The sequence below is a fragment of the Fusarium oxysporum genome, chromosome IV, assembly GCF_013085055.1.
Source record: "Fusarium oxysporum Fo47 chromosome IV, complete sequence".
Classification (NCBI taxonomy): domain Eukaryota; kingdom Fungi; phylum Ascomycota; class Sordariomycetes; order Hypocreales; family Nectriaceae; genus Fusarium; species Fusarium oxysporum.
The window spans coordinates 907,700-926,158 of NC_072843.1; the positions used below are offsets into that span (position 1 = coordinate 907,700).

The 18,459-nt window shown below is 49.5% G+C and overlaps 6 protein-coding genes across 6 annotated transcripts; 3 read left to right on the plus strand and 3 right to left on the minus strand.

The window, feature by feature from the left end:
* The first annotated feature begins 229 nt into the window (after positions 1-229).
* FOBCDRAFT_220067 (25S rRNA (adenine645-N1)-methyltransferase) lies at positions 230-1,855 on the plus strand. Its single transcript, XM_031179838.3, has one exon. It carries the CDS (start codon positions 289-291, stop codon positions 1,768-1,770), a length of 1,482 nt encoding a protein of 493 aa, XP_031045725.2. The 5' UTR covers positions 230-288; the 3' UTR covers positions 1,771-1,855.
* Positions 1,856-6,506: 4,651 nt separating this feature from the next.
* On the plus strand, positions 6,507-7,779 carry FOBCDRAFT_259312 (uncharacterized protein; the record flags this gene model as incomplete). Its single annotated transcript, XM_054704133.2, has 4 exons — positions 6,507-6,857; positions 6,927-7,337; positions 7,390-7,476; positions 7,527-7,779. 4 exons carry the CDS (start codon positions 6,507-6,509, stop codon positions 7,629-7,631), a joined length of 954 nt encoding a protein of 317 aa, XP_054560108.1. The 3' UTR covers positions 7,632-7,779.
* FOBCDRAFT_220075 (phosphoribosyltransferase-like protein) lies at positions 7,780-8,875 on the minus strand. The gene has a single exon (XM_031179832.3). It carries the CDS (start codon positions 8,605-8,607, stop codon positions 7,903-7,905), a length of 705 nt encoding a protein of 234 aa, XP_031045719.1. The 5' UTR covers positions 8,608-8,875; the 3' UTR covers positions 7,780-7,902.
* Positions 8,876-8,884: 9 nt separating this feature from the next.
* FOBCDRAFT_259314 (P-loop containing nucleoside triphosphate hydrolase protein) lies at positions 8,885-11,660 on the plus strand. Its single transcript, XM_031179831.3, has 4 exons — positions 8,885-8,915; positions 9,052-9,324; positions 9,388-11,195; positions 11,254-11,660. Exons 2-4 carry the CDS (start codon positions 9,195-9,197, stop codon positions 11,293-11,295), a joined length of 1,980 nt encoding a protein of 659 aa, XP_031045718.1. The 5' UTR covers positions 8,885-8,915; positions 9,052-9,194; the 3' UTR covers positions 11,296-11,660.
* FOBCDRAFT_259315 (GDP dissociation inhibitor) lies at positions 11,661-13,999 on the minus strand. The gene is made up of 8 exons (XM_031179830.3): positions 13,760-13,999; positions 13,614-13,638; positions 13,432-13,491; positions 13,345-13,372; positions 12,931-13,276; positions 12,312-12,851; positions 12,105-12,259; positions 11,661-12,056 (listed from the first exon to the last, which is right to left on the minus strand). The coding sequence occupies exons 1-8, from the start codon at positions 13,803-13,805 to the stop codon at positions 11,862-11,864; spliced, it is 1,395 nt and encodes a 464-aa protein (XP_031045717.1). The 5' UTR covers positions 13,806-13,999; the 3' UTR covers positions 11,661-11,861.
* Positions 14,000-14,573: 574 nt separating this feature from the next.
* FOBCDRAFT_220078 (mitochondrial 39-S ribosomal protein L47 (MRP-L47)-domain-containing protein) lies at positions 14,574-15,740 on the minus strand. The gene is made up of 2 exons (XM_031179828.3): positions 15,141-15,740; positions 14,574-15,089 (listed from the first exon to the last, which is right to left on the minus strand). Exons 1-2 carry the CDS (start codon positions 15,639-15,641, stop codon positions 14,823-14,825), a joined length of 768 nt encoding a protein of 255 aa, XP_031045715.2. The 5' UTR covers positions 15,642-15,740; the 3' UTR covers positions 14,574-14,822.
* Between the last annotated feature and the right edge of the window lie 2,719 nt (positions 15,741-18,459).

The following is an 18,459-nucleotide window of genomic DNA, read 5'->3' on the forward strand; positions in this document are numbered from 1 at the left end:
TAACTCAAACTACTATTTCTATATTAAAAACATCTTATAGATAACATAGAGGTCATCTAAAGCTTATATATCGAAATAGAAGTCGTTGTCCTTCAAGCTTGAAAGATCTATTGAGTGAGGTTCGTTGACATCCAAATATGGCAGGTGCACGGGCCATATGCGGATCTGCCCAGACTTTCAGGTACGTACCTCCAGCAAAAATTCAGATCTACGAAATTTATCAAGCGAAACTTCATCAGCATCAAACTCATCAACTACAACCAAACATTTAATCACTTCCAATCAAAAATGTTTGCTGTTCCAGGATGGTCCGTCTCAGCGGACGGCCTCAAATCTGAAGCCCCCGGCAAAAACAATAGTAACAGCGCGCCCGGCAAAAAATCCAATAAGCGCAAGCGCAACAACAACAACAACGCTGCTGAGAATGTCACACCTTCAACTGTCGCTGATCTTTGGGAGTCCGTGATTGAGGGAAAGAAGACTGAGCAACCCAAGTCTGAAAAGGCTGCCAAGAGGCAGAAGAAGCAGAAGAAGGCTAAGGATGGTGAGGATGAGAAGCTGAAGGAGGGCGAGGAGACGAAGGAGGATAAGAAGGAGGGTGATGATGATGATGAGCAGCCCAAACCTAAGAAGGAGAAGAAGGACAAAAAGCAGAAGCAAAAGCAGAAGTCTACCGAGGACTCAACAGAAACCAACACTTCACCAGCAAAGGACGTCGTCGCAAAGACAGCACCTCAGCCTCCTGCTCCTCCCAAGCTCACTCCCCTACAAGCTTCGATGAGAGAGAAGCTCATCTCAGCTCGATTCCGCCACCTCAACGAGACACTCTACACCCGTCCCTCTGAAGAAGCTTTCAATCTATTCGATGAGTCCCCCGAGATGTTCGACGAGTACCATGAAGGTTTTCGTCGCCAGGTCAAGGTCTGGCCTGAGAACCCCGTCGACAGCTTCCTCAAAGATATTCGCGCACGCGGCAAGGTTCGCCAACAAGGCAAAGGCAGACCTGGAGCCCCTCCTACTCCTTTGGCTAAGACACCGCTACCTCGTACGCAACAGGAGTGTACTATTGCTGATCTTGGCTGTGGTGATGCTCGTCTCGCGGAGGCTCTTCAGTCAGATGGCAAGAAACTCAAAGTCAATGTCAAAAGCTACGATCTCCAGAGCCCAAGTCCCCTAGTCACCAAGGCTGATATCGCCAATCTGCCTCTTGCTGACGGTTCCGTCAACGTTGCTGTCTTTTGTCTCGCTCTTATGGGCACCAACTGGGTCGATTTCATCGAGGAGGCCTACCGTATTCTCCACTGGAAGGGTGAGCTCTGGGTTGCTGAGATCAAGAGCCGTTTTGGTCCCATCCGAAATAAGAACGCCCCCGTTACCCACAGTGTTGGTAACCGCAAGAAGAACGCAATGGCTGGCAAGAAAGGCAAAAAGGGCGCTGATAACGATGCCGAGCATGATGAGGATCTGGCCGTAGAGGTCGACGGTATGGATGATCGCCGCCGTGAGACAGACGTAACAGCGTTCGTCGAGGTGCTCAGGTCACGCGGTTTTGTTCTTCAGGGAGATAGAGAGGCGATCGATTTGTCCAACAAGATGTTTGTCAAGATGCACTTCATCAAAGGAGCATCGCCCACAAAGGGAAAGCATGTCAAGGAGCAGGAGGCTCCCAAGGGTAAGAGGGGCATCATCCGTAGGATAGATCCCATCGATGAGCAGCCAGAATTTAACGAAGCTTCTGTTTTGAAGCCTTGCGTCTATAAGATCCGGTAAATTTAACCAGCAGAGAGAGGGGATGGTTTCATAGATTAGTTACTGCGATGAGCAATACCCGCACCAAAAGCTGATGAGCAATTTGTACTTCATAACTACGTTTAATCCTTGTATCTTAATACTCCAAAGCATCATGCCGCATTATAGCGAAATGGTCATGCCGGTGCCCTAACCATCCCATCCCATTTGTAGACAATGAAATCTTTCTATCCGCCCGCTAAAACACGGGATAGATGGATACTCATCTATCATTACGATCTTCCATGTTATTGATTTTATCTTTCCATGTCATCATCCAGTGTGAGGTAGTGTTCACGCCACTAAAAGAAAATCAACCCAGCAGCAACATCCGGATCGCCCTCTGCGGCCTGGAGGGCCTGAATAGCTTGCTCACGAGTGGCACCCATCGAGATAAGGCTCTCGATCGCTTGTGGAGAGATGTTTGTTGTTGTCGGAGCAGACTGTGCAGCAGGAGGCGCTTGGGGTGCGGAGGGGGCGGGAGCTGCAGCTGCAGCAGGGGATGGTGCAGATTGAGCGGCTTGCGGTCTGGCAGGGATCTGCTGTTGGTGCTGGCCAGGAGGCACAACGGCTCCGGTACGTTGTCCGATTGCTGTGCCATCGGGACCAGGCAAAGTTGGTTCCTGTGCAGCCGCCTCCTCTTCCGCCTTGGGGATCTCGGCCTCTCCCAAGAAGGGGATCATTTCACCTTGGATAATGAGCTTGTCTCTAGCAAGATCAATAGTGGCCTGGTGTCTTTTCAACATGTCGAGACCAAGCAAGAGGTCAACTGATCGGCCCTCCATGACAGTAAAGCTGCAGGGGAGGAACAGGTTTCCGATTTTGATCTGGGCAGAATGAACACGGCCGATAATTCTTGCTGTTCCGACACCGTGAGCTACACCAGCAAATCGAGTATCGATCAGTCTCATTATGCCACAAGCCTCAGCACACGAGGGAGACATGATAGTGGCTTGAGCACCGGAGTCAACAAACGCCTTGACTGGATGACCATTGACCTCAACATCGACGTAGAGCATGTGAACTCTTCCAAAAACTAGGTTCGAATGGTGTCAATATTGCAGTTCATAGTTGGCATTTCAAGGACTTACCTTCGGGGTTGTGTTCCATAGCATTTTGCAAGTTCTCCATAACTCGCTCCTGTCGGATCATCTCCTCAATCTTTCTCTGGTTCTCAACGTTGAAAGGGTCATCGTTCAGTCTCTCGATCTCCCGTTGTCGTTCCTGGCGCTCGCGTTGCTCTCGATTCTGGCTGTCATGGAAGATTTGTGCAAAACGAGCAGGGTTGTCAACTGCGGCAGCCAGTTCTGGGTGTTGTGACTGCAGCTGTTGTCTCAGGGCAGGCTGGCCAAGAATCTGAAGGCGGATGAGCTCAGGGTCTTGCTCGTTTTGGGCCGGTCTCCTAGGCTGAGGGCGTCGAGCTTGTTCGGGTACACCAGTACTTCCTCGCATATCTCTGACGTGTACGGCCAACATCTCTCCATCCACAATCTGCAGCTGCTCCATAGTCTGGGTATCATCCGAAATTAGGCGGCCGTTGTGGTAGATGTGCTGTGAGGTTGGAGGAACAGTTGATTCTGCCTGAATAGACTCGCGAAGGGTAGCGAGTGTCATGTCGGGAAAGATCTCGAGGGTGAGCAGGCTATCCTGCTCCCCAGCCTGGGGGTTGAATATGTTAAGGGTGATGCGCCTGTTGCCAGTTAGCATCCAATAGCCGAAGATGACGTAAATATGTCCTGGGAGTGGACTAACATTGTGGTGTCTGTTGTTGCTCGTCTGATATTTTTCGTGTGTATGTTTGAAATGTTTAAGTTTGGGCCAGAGAGGACGAAAGAATATCGTCGAGGGTTCTCAAGAAAGTGGCTGGTCGTGAGAAGAGAGGAGTAGGCGTGGCCACGAGGGTGGCTAAGAAAAGAAAGCCCAGACAACTAGCTACCTACTAGGTAAACAGAAGACTGTAACAGCTCCTGAGGTAAGGTACCCACTAGGGATCTTCAAAAATAGGAGCCCAAAGTGCCCAAGAAAAGCAAGTTGATGTGGTAAGCAATAAGTCGAAGAAGATTGAAGAAGGTTGAAGTGAAAATTATCGTGAATTTAGTGCGCGAGGTTGGTTGGTGTAAAAAAAGATCGGAGAGGAAAGAACAGATGAAGATGGAGATAGATGCAGGTGCAGGCTGGTGCAGGCAGTTGCACATAAAGTTCAAAGCAAGCTACTGGCTAATGTTGGAGCTATTGGAGGGGCCGCTGCCGCTACCGCTGCCGCTTCCGCCGGAGGGGTAGTTATGCTGCTTGGTGCTTAATAAAGAGCAACTGTAGCTCCGGATAACCGCAAGAATTATAAGGGATCATTTAGCTTCTCACAATGGTTTCATATGTTGTCACAAGAACAAGGGGTTTTTCTTATGGCTTACCCCAAATAAGGGTAATGGTACACAGGTATACAGTTGCTTTGCGGTTCATCGTACCTGTAACAGTACCTACCAGTCATCGACTTACATCATATTGCACCCCTCCATTCTGCCGTACCATAGCTCGGGCCAAGAAGGCCATCAGCCAACCAAGTTCCATATAATAAGAGCAATCTTGACATGGATATTCAAGTTTCTCTTACGGTTACCTCAAACCCCCAATCTCAATCCTTCTGACCAGATATTTCTTGTTTTCGCAGTCAGCGGGCTTGCATTGTATCCCTCATGTACCGCTAGGCACAACTGCACATACGCACGCTCACAATCAAGAACCACGCAGCTGCTGGAAGCCGACGGAAGCCTATGGATGCTTACTACAGTTCGGTTCGGACATGATTGCGGAGAACCAGGCGCCATTGACGATGGCGAATGAGTGCTCTTCATGCAGCCGGCAAAGGGAACGGAGCACTCTATAGGTCATGGAGTCGTGACCAAGGGGGCGCAATAAAATATAGCACATCTATCCTAAGTGACAAAAAGACTTAGGTAAGGTTCGTATATATGCAGCAGGCCTTAGACTAACCCTTTTTGACACCTCATTCAAGGTCTGCAGTTTTCTTGCTCCCTGAGAGTGGCATATCCTTACAGATGCTACTGTATGTACAGCACTACGCCTAGGTTCCTTGCCCTCGCAGATCAGCATTGGTAACCATATCGGGCGAAATGCAACGATTTCATTCCAAAGAAGGCATCATGCATTGGCCCCTTGGTCTGCATACATAACTAAACCTCAACCGCTCCTGTGATATTGAAGGCCTCACTGGGGAGAGAACGTGGGATATGCTTTCACTATTTCGTGGCATGCCAGGATAAAGGAACCCGGGATTGCATGCGGCTACTGCCGTTTCAGGGACCCCCCAACTGCTGATCGTCTTGGTTACGGCAACAGGGAGGTCGTCCCGGGGAGGCATAGAATGATCTCCTGCAGGACTGCCACCTAGAGGCACAGAAAGGCACCCTTGGTTTGAACATGCATGCTATAGGCTTGCTGTTCCGGTGTCCCGTTGTCTGGGCCAAGCAAGCTTTTTCCATTGTTAGGGCTGTTAGTAAGGTTTCATCATGGTTATCGTAAACTGATTGACGTTGAGGTGAAGTTGGGAACTTTATTTAATTATCTAGACCCATGGCAGTCACGGTCTAAGACTTCATACGAGGTACAGTATTCTTAGCCGCCATGTTTCTGTACTCTTGTTACCTGACCGTTGTTAAAATTCCGAATTAACACAATATCAATGATTATCGTCTTAGATAAGTCTGTTAAAAAGCTTAACAACAACCTTGTCCACCATTGACTAATTGTTGGGTGTTAACGTCTTGGTACTCAGACTACCCTAGACATCTGATATGGCATCTCCCTACAATCACCACATTGATGAGTTCCTTCTTAATATTTAATGTACTGGTTGCTTGACCCATTTTCATCTGCAATTTGCCGTGACTTCCTAATCTGTTTGCTCTCCTTTGTTGAGGTCACGCGACTTTGATATGTCATGTGCCAGACCCAAGCTACCACTGGCGATGGAGACGGACGGAACAAGCTCTCCCCGCTCGTGAACCCATCCGGACGAGAGTGGTAAAGTTGGGAAAAGACAGTTTTTGAAGGTCAGTTTGACACTATTTTTACTATTTGTGACATCGTTAACAGTTGTACAGCACTCCCACAAGCTCTGGAACCAACTGTCACAACGCCCTGAAGCCATTGTCACCTATACACACCGATTGAAACTGGCCCCATTCCGGCGCCGGCCTCACTGCATCATCCGATCGCTCGGCATTCGTGGGTCCACCAGAAGTTTGAATGGGCAAACAGGATACCTAAACCCGTCGTCCCATGACGTTTCATTCACTGCCAAACGAGTCTGAGTCTCTCTGTGTGATTCAGTAATCAAAAACTCACCCGATTTTGAGCCAAACGAGGTACAAACCTCCTCAACGGTTCACACCTGAAGACGCCTGTGCCTCATACCAACGCTCAATGTGCACGGGTGAGCTTTAATTCCTCTCGTCGCATCATAATCATATCATCAAAAGACAACGTCAAATTCACAATATAATCTCAACACAAGCGCTATCGACGAAACAGAAAGATCTTCTGCGACAGCTCTCACTACTCGAAAAGGCCCATAAATCTTACCTGCAGCTTTGTTCTAACGACCGACTTATACTGAGGTAGTACCTCTAGTAACCATCGCCGGCTCAGGACCCCTTCAGGGCTCACCTTTCAACGTGGCAACCGAAACTCAAACCCTCATGGGAAGCATGGAAAAGAAGAAGAACAATGAATTCGCTTCTGCCGCCAGAGATATGATCTTCTCTGGCGGCGTGTTCGAAAACTTGGAGAACGACGATTCTGATGGCGCCATCGACGACGGAGACGCAGATGAGGACATGGTCAATTCAAAAAGGAACTTCTGTCAAATGAGGATCCAGAAGAGGAACTCAGAAGCTGGCCTTCTGAAGAAGGTCATTCCTTTTCACTGGGCTCCTATGCTCTCGCCCCTGACCGAGAACGATATCGATACATGCGTTACTCTTGAAAATGTCGCACTTTCAGAAGCGAGGTATAGATCAACACGTGAAAAGGCAAGTCATAATATATGGGTACCAATTCGTTGTTTGGAGGGCGATGGGACCCCGAGCTCAGGTCAGATTTGCTAACTAGCAAAACAGATCGAATATCGTATTCGGAAATCAGGAGTCTGCTACGGCCTGTTCAATACCGTGAGGCCAAGCGATGTTAAGAAGATCTCTCTCACAACCATGCAACACAGCCGGCCCGTTGAGTCAGGACGATGCGATGGAGCCAAACATGTCATGTTTGCGCACGTCCTTGCTACACTTGGAACCCACCCAGTCGTAACTGATGCCGATATGGCCATGCCCGAGAACTGGAGAGACTCGAAAGCAAGCAAAGGCTCACCTCTAGGCCATCAATCTTCAGGGAGGACAATCTGTCTCCATTCGTTCATCGTGTGCCCAGAGGTCCAGGGAGTTGGCATCGGGAAAACAGTGATGAAGTCATATCTCGAGCTTATGAATGCATCTGGAATGGCTGATCGAGTTGCCATAATTTGCCAACCGGTAAGCAACCATAGTTGACACCTGAAATCTGCGTCAAGCTAACATGTCAAAGTACGCGATCCAATTCTACAAGTGCTTTGGATTCAAAGACCTTGGCCCAAGCACAGAAGCCCTTGCTGGTCAAGGCTGGCATGCCATGGTAAGTAATACCTCTATGACATAAACTGAAGGCCACTGACATATGACTAGGTGCTTGAACTCCGTGGTCCTAAGAGAAAGACCAAGGAGGAGCCTACACGGAGGAACAAGGAAGGGGATTCTCCAACATCCAAGGCGAAGAAATCGCCATCATAGACTTTTACAGGCTTGTTGCCAGCATTTTTTTTTTTTTGGCAGTTGATCAATGAGTCTCCTCTCAGGAAGCATCTGTTGCTTCATCTCACTTCGCATTACCAAGATATCACCAGAGTAGCCGCATCATCGAAAATAATGAGATAGCTGGTCTATAAAAACCGCATTTGCGTGTTGTATTTGTTTTTCTTAATTCCCATTTCGTCTATTTTGTGGCCCTTTGATATCATAACCTCATTCGTTCAACCCCATTTTCTTTTCTTCCATACGGTACTTAGTCGCTGGCCTTGTACTTGAGACGGTACTCCTCAGTTCGCTTGATATCGTCCTCTGAAGCAAAGCTCTTCATACCAGCAATGATATCATCGAGGGTCAGGATAGCGAAGATAGGAATGCCATACTCCTTTCGCAACTCGCCAATGGCACTGGGGCCAGGCTTGGACTCATCGCCATCGGTAGCAGGGAGCTTCTCCATGCGGTCGAGGGCAACGACAATACCAACAACGATACCACCCTCCTTTCGGATCTTGTCAATAGCCTCTCGCTTGGCAGTTCCAGCAGTGATGACATCGTCAACGATGAGAATCTTCTTTCCCTTCAAAGGCGCACCGACGATGTTACCGCCCTCCCCGTGATCCTTGGCCTCCTTGCGATCGAAAGAGTAAGAAACACGGTCGAGGTTCTCAGGGGCGATCTCGCCGAGCTTGACAGCAATGGAGGAAGCAAGAGGAATGCCCTTGTAAGCGGGACCAAAGATGATGTCGAAGTCAAGGCCGGTCTCTTGCTGAGCCTCAGAGATAGACTTGGCAAAAGCAGTGGCAATAGCGCCGGCGAGACGGGCAGTGTGGAAGAGGCCGGCGTTGAAGAAGTAGGGTGAGATGCGCTTTGACTTGAGCTCGAAGCTGCCAAACTTGAGGATCTCGCCAGCGATGGCGGCCTCCAAGAATTCTTGCTTGTAGGGGGCGAGTTGAGAAGACATGATTATTTATGTGGTTATCTGAATTGGTATGAAGTCAAGATTGGGAGTGAATATTTCTAAAGCAAAGTTTGCGATCCCCTCTTGCACGTCTCTCAGTGGTGTTGAGCCCGGAGCCGGCCTTGGACCCTTCGGGTGGTTCAATGTATGGCGGCGGGGTTGAGGTGGGGGGAGATGCAGATAAAGAAGTACCATAAAAAAGTTCGGTTAGCACAGAGAATATGGGAACGAGTATATCAACACAGGGTATTTATACTCTACATAATAGAACTACGTGTCAATGAACAATCACTTAAGGAATCAATGACTAGGTATGTAGAAACAGACTATATGCTTTCAAGCCAGTATCAACTTCTCTAGAACTGAGACTGCCAAGTCCATCACACAAAAAAAAGTGACTTGTTTCTTATCGATAAGAAATCAGACTGACCGCCACGACCCACTAAGAAAAAATATTCGATCCAACTAAATTTTGCCATCTCTGATACCTCTTCTTCGAGCGACGAGCGACACTTTCTCTCCCCGTCCGTCTCTATCCTTTTTGATACCCCCCAAACAAATCCAGCTCCAAAAATACCAGATCGCCCAAGATGAAGACGACCTGGAAGGACATCCCCCCGGTGCCTACTCAGCAGGAGTTTCTGGATATTGTTCTGAGCCGGACCCAGCGCAAGCTGCCAACGCAGATTCGCGCCGGTTTCAAGATCAGCCGTATTCGAGGTTTGTGACTTTTGTCTCACCACAACCAGAATCGCAATAGATCACTAACATAGACTCCAACAGCTTTCTACACTCGAAAGGTCAAGTTCACACAAGAGACCTTTTCAGAGAAGTTCGGCGCCATCCTCGAGAGTTTCCCTCGTCTGCAGGACATCCATCCTTTCCACAAGGATCTCCTCAACACCCTCTACGATGCCGACCATTTCAGAATCGCCCTCGGTCAGATGTCCACCGCCAAGCATCTGATTGAGACCATCTCCCGCGATTATGTCCGTCTCCTCAAGTACGGCCAGTCTCTGTTCCAGTGCAAGCAGCTCAAGAGGGCCGCTCTGGGTCGCATGGCCACCCTCATTAAGCGACTCAAGGACCCTCTTATGTACCTCGATCAGGTCCGCCAGCATCTCGGCCGTCTGCCTTCGATCGACCCCAACACTCGAACACTGCTTATCTGCGGTTACCCCAACGTCGGAAAGTCTAGTTTCCTCAAGAGCGTTACTCGTGCCGATGTCGACGTTCAGCCCTATGCTTTCACCACAAAGAGTCTGTTTGTCGGTCACTTCGACTACAAGTATCTCCGCTTCCAGGCCATCGATACCCCCGGTATTTTGGATCACCCTCTTGAGGAGATGAACACCATTGAGATGCAAAGTATCACCGCCATTGCCCATTTGAGATCCGCCATTATGTACTTTATGGATCTTTCAGAGCAGTGCGGATACACAGTTAGCGCCCAGATTGCTCTCTTCAAGAGCATCAAGCCTCTGTTCTCCAACAAGCTAGTCTTCGTTGTTATCAACAAGATTGATGTCACCCGACCTGAGGACCTTGAGCCCGAGGTTCAGGCTGAGCTCCAAAGCATTCTCAAGTCGGGTGAGGTCGAGATGCTCCAATTGTCCTGCAACACTCAGGAGGGTGTTCAAGAGGTCAAGAACGCTGCTTGCGAGCGCTTGATCGCTGAGCGTGTTAACCAGAAGCTCAAGGCTGGTACCAACAACAGCGGAAACATCGGTGGCCGTCTGGCTGATGTTATGTCCCGTATCCACGTTGCTCAGCCCATGGGTGGTCAGACTCTTGAGACTTTCATCCCCGAGGGTGTCAAGGACCGCAAGAAGTATGACAAGACCGACCCCGAGCGCCGAAGACTCGCTCGTGATGAGGAGGAGGAGAACGGTGGTGCTGGTGTCTTCAACGTCGACATGAAGGCCGACTACATGCTCGCCAACCCCGAGTGGAAGTACGACAAGATCCCCGAGATCTACGATGGCAAGAACGTCTACGACTTTATCGATCCCGATATTGAGGCTAAGCTTCAGGCTCTTGAGGAAGAGGAGGAGAAGCTCGAGGCTGAGGGCTTCTACGAGTCTGATGAGGATATTGAGGATGACGAGGAGGCTGAGGTCATGCGCAAGGCCGAGCTGATCCGTGAGAAGCAGCAGCTCATCCGCAATGAGGCCCGCATGAAGAAGCGTCTCAAGAACCAGGCCATCATCCCTCGCAAGCAGATGAAGAAGCCCCTTTCCGAGTTCGAGGATGCCCTCGACCAACTCGGTGTCGACACCACCGATATTGCCGAGCGTGCTCGCTCAAAGTCTCGTCCTCGTGGCCGTTCCACATCTCGCATGGGCACCGAGGACCCCGATGCCATGGATGTCGACGGTGGTCGCAGCAGCACTCCCCGCGAGCGTATGCGCTCTATGAGCCGACCTCGAAGCCGTGCTCCTACTGCCAGCCGCCGCGACGATGGTGTCACAGACGAGGCTACTCGATCCAAGGCCGATCGTATCGCCAGGCTCAACCAGAAGCGCATGAACCGCATGGCCCGACAGGGAGAGGGCGATCGACACACGACCGCTTCCATCACCAAGCACTTGGTAAGTTTTATTCTCATCCATATTTATCTCAGAACCGTAGCTAACACATCATTTTCAGGTCGTCGGAAAGCGTGGTATGGGCAAGACAAACCGCAGATAGAGAGCCAACACTAGGCTTCCCTTTCTTCCACATTTGGTTGTCTTTCTCTCTTTTCCGGCATATTTTCGCGGGCTGTGGGTTTGCCTGGGAGTTTGGGCGCATAGGAAAATGGATTGCGATTCCTTCGCTGCGTACGTACGTGCTTGACAAGAAAAAAATAGCTTGCGTGTCGCGTTGTTGCTTGGGATGAAGAAGCTCTGTCCGAGTTCAGCTAGATAGTAGATATCACGGCGCCTCCTTGAGAAGTACTAGAAAAGGGGCTGCCAAACTTTTCTTTCCTTCTCTTTTAACAGATCATGATTTATGAAGCATATAAAAGTTTCAGTCAAATTTCATATTATCCACCCAAAATATTAGATTTGTGTATACAGTTCAACAATATTCATTTGAGTTGTCGTGTGAGATGCTATCGAAAGAGGTATAATGAGATTGTGCCCAAGACGCACCATCGGTATCGGCCAATCTTCTGAAAAAGCAAAACAATCCTCCTACCCTGCCGGCTCTGTTACAGTGGTGTGGCCTTGTTACTCTTTTATCCTATTTGCTAGGAAGGTCGCTGAGATTCTTTACTGCTCCTCGGCAACCTGGATACCTTCCCTCAAACCCTCAACCTTGAGCTCCTCGCCGGTGGCGCGGCGGTAGATGTCCTTGACGTCGTCGGTGGTAGTCTCGAAGTGGCTGGTGGCATCGTAGCTCTTGGAGATGAAGATGTTGTCCTTGGTACCATCCTCAAGAGGCTCGTAGATGGGAATAGGGGGACCCTAGAGATTGTTAGCGTGTATCTTAGTATTTCAACCCAGGTAACGTACCATGAACTGCTCCTCAATCTTGCCAAGGCGGTCGAGACCAGCTTGGAGCTCGACGTGGTGGTTAGCTGATGTCTCGGCAATAGTCGAGACAATAGCGATCCAGTAGCCCTTGGGGCAGACGTTGTGAGCAGAAGAAACGCAAGCAATGTAGATGTCTAAAGACAAATGTCAGCAACTATGTATGATCATCATAATTAGAATAATTACCGTTCTTTCGGCCAACTTGAGACTGGGGAATGATGAGCTGGGCGGAATCGGCGTCGTTGGTACCAGCGAGAGGGTGCTTCAGAATGCAAATAGCTCGGAGGACGTGGCCGACAACCTTGGCCTTGTTGGGGAAGTAGGAAGGGTCACCGAGAATCATCTTGGCCTTGGTCTTGAACTTCATCTCCTCAACACCAGTCATGGTCGCCTCGATGCCCACAGCCTTGTCGCCCTCATACTGGATCTCGTCGATGTTGGTGTTGAGCATGTAAGTACCGCCGTAGATGGCAGACAGACGGGCGAAACCCTGGGGAAGCTCGCCAAGACCGTAGAGAGGGTAGATGTAAGGAGACTTTCCGTATCGAGCAACAGAGTTACCGTACAGGCGGATTCGCTGGATGGCCTCGGGAGCCTGGCCGGGGGTGGTGATGTAGTCGTCGGTGAGGTAGAGAGCCATGGCGTGACCAATGAAGTCCTTTGTGGTGGCCTCGAGGCCGAACTTGTCATAGACATCCTTCATGGTGCACTTGTTGATGTCCAGGCCTAGACAGAGGGTTATGGGTCAGCAAATTGTCTAATTTCGCAAGATTATCTTCTTTGCGCATCTCCTTAGAAAACGTACCTTTGTGTGTCGCGGGGTCCTTGGGGTCGAAAGTGCCAACCCACTCAATGAAGGACTTCATGCGTCGCTTCTCGAAGATACCCATGAGGGGAGATCGCAGAGCCTCGGCGGCATCAGAGGGCACCTTGGCGACGGTAGCCTTGTTGGAGGCACCCTGCTGGACGTAGCTGCCAGCGACTTGCTTGAACTCGAGATATCGTGTGACATCGGTAGAGACGAGAATGTTGGTCAATTCGCCGGAGGACATGAGGAACTTGGGGACAAGGTCGATGTTCCAGTCGTTGAGGCGACCATATTGCTTCCAGGGCTCCTCGCCTTCGCGGAAGTTTCCGTACTTCTTGAAGAGCTGTATTCTGTTGTTAGATATCGGTCTGGCAAGATATAGACGGGGAGGTTTGGATAAGGGTTGCGTACAGTCTCGAGGTTCACGGAAGCTGCCTCACTGGGAAACAGTTAGCTTTTTGTTTATAGGAAAGTAATTGCATTTAGAAAGAGACTTACCCGCCATAGTGATCATTGCGGTCGATGTGGAGGACCTTCTTGCCCTTGACACTCAGAACACTGTTCAAGCACAATCAGCCATCACCGCCTTTACATGTGCTATACCGCCTTGCAGCTTGCGCAGGTCTGTAGCGCCCTTTGCGACACGACGAAGCGGTCAAAATCAATGCAGTTTGTCTTACCCAGAAAGAATACACTCGGTCAATCCTAGAAACAGTCAGCATCCGCTTGTGAATACAATAAAACACCAGCATCAAGCCAATGCTCTCTTATGCGGGGATCCGCCTTGTGGTGGCAGAAACAGGCGAGGAGGGGAACAAGAACATACCAGTGCCCAGCACGATGACGTCGTATTCAGGAGCAATCTCATCCATGATGGCTATTCTCTGGTGTTGATATTCGATGAACCTTTAGGTAGAATGATAGAGAGATAGGGAGTATGAAGAGAAAGAGGCGGAATAGGATAAAATGGAAGCGAAGCGAGGAGGGCCGAGAAGCTTGAGGGGAGGTGCGGTGCTGTACGGTTGGCGGTTGCTTAGTGGCGGGGTCAGTCCCATTTACCTTTTACCTTACCTTTCCTTAGGGGATCAACTACAACTACAGCCTAGCTTCAGTGTGGGGACCTATTTATGGCTGGACCATTCGGTGAGTGGGAGTCTGAGTGTGAATATGGTTGACGCCTCTAACAACTAACGTCTTACCCAATTCATGCCATTCTAATCTCACATATTCTCGCCTACAATATCAAATTACATTAAGATGAAGACATGCAACAAGTTTTGCTGCTGTTAGATAACCCATCACCCCCTAATTCCCCCTTCAATCGTGGTCCGCTTCATTATCAAATTTAGCTTAGCAGCCAGATCAATATAAGAGCCCCAGCCACGACCCCAGTATCATCAATGGTTTATTACTATTAGTATATTGAAGACAGGGTCTCTCGGTCGTATCTCCTTTCTTTGCCCCAACTGTTGACCTCCATGTTGTTACATCTACGTTTCTAGTTTCTACTCATCTTGGTGGAGCGACCCTTTTCATGAGGTAACCAGAGCTTGACTTATACGGTATCCAAGCTCATTACTGTGTTGGGATACGAAGTCAAAGAGTTTAATATGACTACAGCTCACCTACGCGCAAGATTGTCATTACGGCTTGAATTTGTAATCTACGACGCTTGCTGCAACCAATCTTGATTCGTCATATGTATTCATGTCAACAACTCCTAGAGCTCATATGCTCGCATATACATGTTTGTTTCGTCTACTGTATCTTACATATCCTAGATGTACACGACGAGTATGTCAACTTGTCTCTAACCAGACATCATAAACCACCACCACCTCTCCTATCACTCAAATAGTATATGACGTCGTCTCGCTTGTAACGGTTTTTTATTGCTTCTTCAACTCCTTCTCAATCTTGGCCTCCTGTGCTTCTGTGGCAACAGGATCAATCTGCTTGGCCGCCTCTGACTCGGCCTCTGGTTGTGTCCACTCAGCAATATCAACCTCATCTTCATATGCCGATGGTGTGTAGACTTGGCCTTCCCCGCCCTCGAAGTTGATTTCGGGGTCGCTCATGGCGACACCGACGGCGTCTTGCCATGTGTAATATCGCTCCGTCAAGACGTGCTTGATGGCTCGCTGTGTCTTCAAGACCTTTCTTCAATGTCAGCTTCCCGCATGTTATATAGCTTCGAAATATCTTACCTCCTCATCTCGAGTATCAATCTCTCGCTCACCGAATCCCAGCTTGGATCGAATGAGCTCTTGCCTTGATGTAGATAGCATGTTCCTCTCTCGGCAACACACCCACCACAAAGAGTGTAGATCTTCCCACGACTTCTTTCGCAGCTCCTCAACCGACCATGCACGTCCATGCTCCTCAGTCTCTTTGGGTGTTGCCAATGCCTTTCCTTGTGCTGGGAAGAATCCCCACAGACCATGGTCAGGGTCGACCTTGATCCTGGGCTTGAACTGTCGTGGCTTCGGTAGCGGAATGTTTGACATAGACAGAGGCTCGCGAGGTCCCGATCCGTACAGACTACTCACACCTCGCTTGGGATTGTTGTCTTTTGTCTTTCGCTTGCATTGTGGTGCAGTCGTGGAGAAGTAGGCGACTCGAGATGTGGTGGCGGAGACCTTTGATGATGAGGCCTGGACAAGTCGACCGGCCAATGGCCGTATCGTACTAGGAGCTGCCATTGACATTGTCGTGCCTGTCGTGGGGATTAGATGAGGCTATTCGCTATTCAGCTCGTCCCATACATTCGCAAAATTTGGGATGCCGTAGCTCGCGGAGCCTCGGGTGTCGGCATTACGTTGCGCCGACGTCGACTCGAGATGATCACGTGCTGTGGCGGATCACACATAACCTCACCGAGTCTCACCTCAAGCCTCACCGAGCCATACCAAGAGATGGATCTCAACAGTGGGTTCTCTGGGACAGGCGCTTGCAGCAAGCACGGATGCCCAAGTTTGGTACAATGTACAAGGTGTTTTGGGGTGGGTGATGCGGGGGAATACTCCAGATGCCCCATCTCATAGTCATCTTCTAGAACAAAGCAATTGTTGCCAGTTCCTGACTAGGACCTAGGACGACCACCAAGAGCCACATCAAGGATGCGGGGAGAGATCCATCACCAGGAACGGGCAAGGCATGAAGTTGCTAACATCATCTTGGGCTCCACGTTTGGAGATCACCGCCGGTAGAAAATGCGCCATCCATGGTTGTTTTGATGCTACTGCGCCACCAAGAGTTTCGGGTTTCAAGGGAAGTATAACAAAAAACAAAGTTATGATACGTAGGAAACACATATGACATATTTCAAACCTTCACGGACACATAATTACCGCACCATCGGGAAATGAACGACAAACCTTGATGTCAAGAGAAGGAACTCACCAAGTGCAGTGAAACCACCCTATACCACAGACTTCAAAAAGTCAATCTGCCATGGACAAGCCAGCACCAGCTCTTTGCGTTCGCGATGTTACCTTCAGGGTAGATCTGCACCTGGCATAACCTATGGCACTTGCGCTTGGCTACTGTACGATAGCCTGCAAGCGTTTTGTTTCAGTACTTTACACGTGTGCATGTCTTTCGTGTCCCTCGAGGACACGCACGCATCCGTCCATCATCTCATTTTACGGGACTTTTATTCACGCGTTCGCCAGAATCACAAATGAACGAACAGATTTACGCTATCAGAGCGGCTCCGAATAGCAGTACTGTGCTGTACATACCGTACGCAGACAGGAGGGGGTTGCAGTCAATGTCTCGGCGGCGTGGGGGTTCACACTACATCCTTGACCATCCTTCGTAATTCATAATGCCTGATTCAGGGATTCAGGGTCATGCTGGACAAGCTAGAAAGCCATGCAAGTCAGAAGGGCAGACAACCTTCGGGGGTGGTGAATGCAACTAACCATGCCAACCAAGGCTGCAACCTGTTAGCCGCTCGTCTGTGGAGTGCAAATGGTGATTGACAAGGGAGGATCTGCCGTAATTATCGCGAGACAGCTGCTGTTGTCCGTCTTCACCATGAACTTTACCCTTTTCGTGCGAGTCGGATAAATGCTGCAATGCCGCGGCATCCTCCGTCCCGCGACATGCAACATGCAATTCACAAGATCCCGCACTCTGTCTGTCGTCATATTTTCGTCGCCAGATCAGAACATGAGAGTGAGTTGATCCCTGTACTGGGTACTCTGAAGCTTCTCAGCGCGCTGAGCGCAGGGCAAGTGCACGATATTCTAGAGGGACCGTGCTCAAGTCACATGAGTATGAGAAGCGTTTCAACATAGCTCAATAGCTCTCATTCAGACAAACGGATAATGGTAAGCCAAGAATGACTGTCATGCTGTTGCTGGCTCAGCGGTTTGGAACATATCAGAAGCTCAACCAGTCCGTATCACACCTAATCGAGCACCGAGTCGAACCACAAAGATGAACCAACACCAGGCGTCATCATTGTAAGGTTGCAGTTTCTCTCGGATTCAAAACAGTAACAGTTACAAGACCATCACAATGCGAGGTAAGTTTGCCGAATCAACACTCACTCCCTTGCCTCCCTCAGTACAGTAAACGCACAGTACTCGATAATTCCGTCAAATAGCGAATGGTTGGTGATGGCGTCTTGAACTAAAACACACGCTTGCTAGGAGTAGCCAAGTGCTGGTGGGGGGCCTCGTGGTGAACGGGACACCATGGATAAACTAGCCAGCCACGCCTGTCCGGTAAGGTTCCGCACTATCACCACCTAGTGAACAGCGCCGGCGGTGATGGTGGTGGTGATGGTGATGCGAGAAGTGTTGTTGGATGCAGAATGTGAAAGTTTGTGACGTAAAAGACTGTTATGGGTGGTTGTGTGGTTGGGAACCATCTTAACACTGGCTCAATTCCAACCCCTTCAATTGGTCTGCTCGTCACGAGAAAAAGGGTTGGGAGCACATTTGTGAATTCCGCACTCGCCCAAAACATTCTGTGTTTTGATGGCTGATCACTAGACTGGTCTAGGGCAGACCTTGATGTGAGGGATATACATTGTGATGATTTCTTTTGCGCTCATCACGATGTCAAGAATTTCGAAGTTCCGAAACTAAATGATTCTGACTCGTGCAGGCGTGTACCTACAGTACTGTATTGTGTATGCACGTCCAGCATTGTAGGAATAGTGTAAATCCTGACCAATCCTGATCAACGGTGATGGGCCGTCCTTGTTTGAAGAGGAAAGCGTTGAGTAGATTGCAGGGAGTCGAATGAGTTACATGCACAACAAGGTTGGCGACTTGCTGTCAACTTGTGGTGTCGAGATGAAGCCATCACGACGTGCATTGCCTTATATTGTGTGTCCAGATCGTTGTGGCTTCTTACGGGTCTCCAAGCTCCTCATGGAGCGGGAAGGGACCCCGTAGAAGAAGCTTGGTGCGTTGAGGCTCAACATCCTCTGTACGGCACCATCAGCGGCAGTTTATGCCTCCACCAGTCCCGCTTCTCCAACGATTGCCGAACATGGCACTGGATTGG

What these genes read in the sequence shown, in the direction of transcription:
- FOBCDRAFT_220067 (XM_031179838.3), top strand. Translation starts at nt 289, where the DNA reads ATGTTTGCTGTTCCAGGATGGTCCGTCTCAGCGGACGGCCTCAAATCT.
- FOBCDRAFT_220078 (XM_031179828.3), bottom strand. Translation starts at nt 15,641, where the DNA reads ATGTCAATGGCAGCTCCTAGTACGATACGGCCATTGGCCGGTCGACTT. An exon ending in TTGATACTCGAGATGAGGAG is followed by an intron (nt 15,090 to 15,140) that starts GTAAGATATTTC and finishes CATTGAAGAAAG; the next exon opens with GTCTTGAAGACACAGCGAGC.
- FOBCDRAFT_259314 (XM_031179831.3), top strand. Translation starts at nt 9,195, where the DNA reads ATGAAGACGACCTGGAAGGACATCCCCCCGGTGCCTACTCAGCAGGAG. An exon ending in CAAGATCAGCCGTATTCGAG is followed by an intron (nt 9,325 to 9,387) that starts GTTTGTGACTTT and finishes AGACTCCAACAG; the next exon opens with CTTTCTACACTCGAAAGGTC. An exon ending in CTTCCATCACCAAGCACTTG is followed by an intron (nt 11,196 to 11,253) that starts GTAAGTTTTATT and finishes CATCATTTTCAG; the next exon opens with GTCGTCGGAAAGCGTGGTAT.
- FOBCDRAFT_259315 (XM_031179830.3), bottom strand. Translation starts at nt 13,805, where the DNA reads ATGGATGAGATTGCTCCTGAATACGACGTCATCGTGCTGGGCACTG. An exon ending in CTTCCGTGAACCTCGAGACT is followed by an intron (nt 13,277 to 13,344) that starts GTACGCAACCCT and finishes AACAGAATACAG; the next exon opens with CTCTTCAAGAAGTACGGAAA. An exon ending in GGACCCCGCGACACACAAAG is followed by an intron (nt 12,852 to 12,930) that starts GTACGTTTTCTA and finishes CCCTCTGTCTAG; the next exon opens with GCCTGGACATCAACAAGTGC.
- FOBCDRAFT_220075 (XM_031179832.3), bottom strand. Translation starts at nt 8,607, where the DNA reads ATGTCTTCTCAACTCGCCCCCTACAAGCAAGAATTCTTGGAGGCCGCC.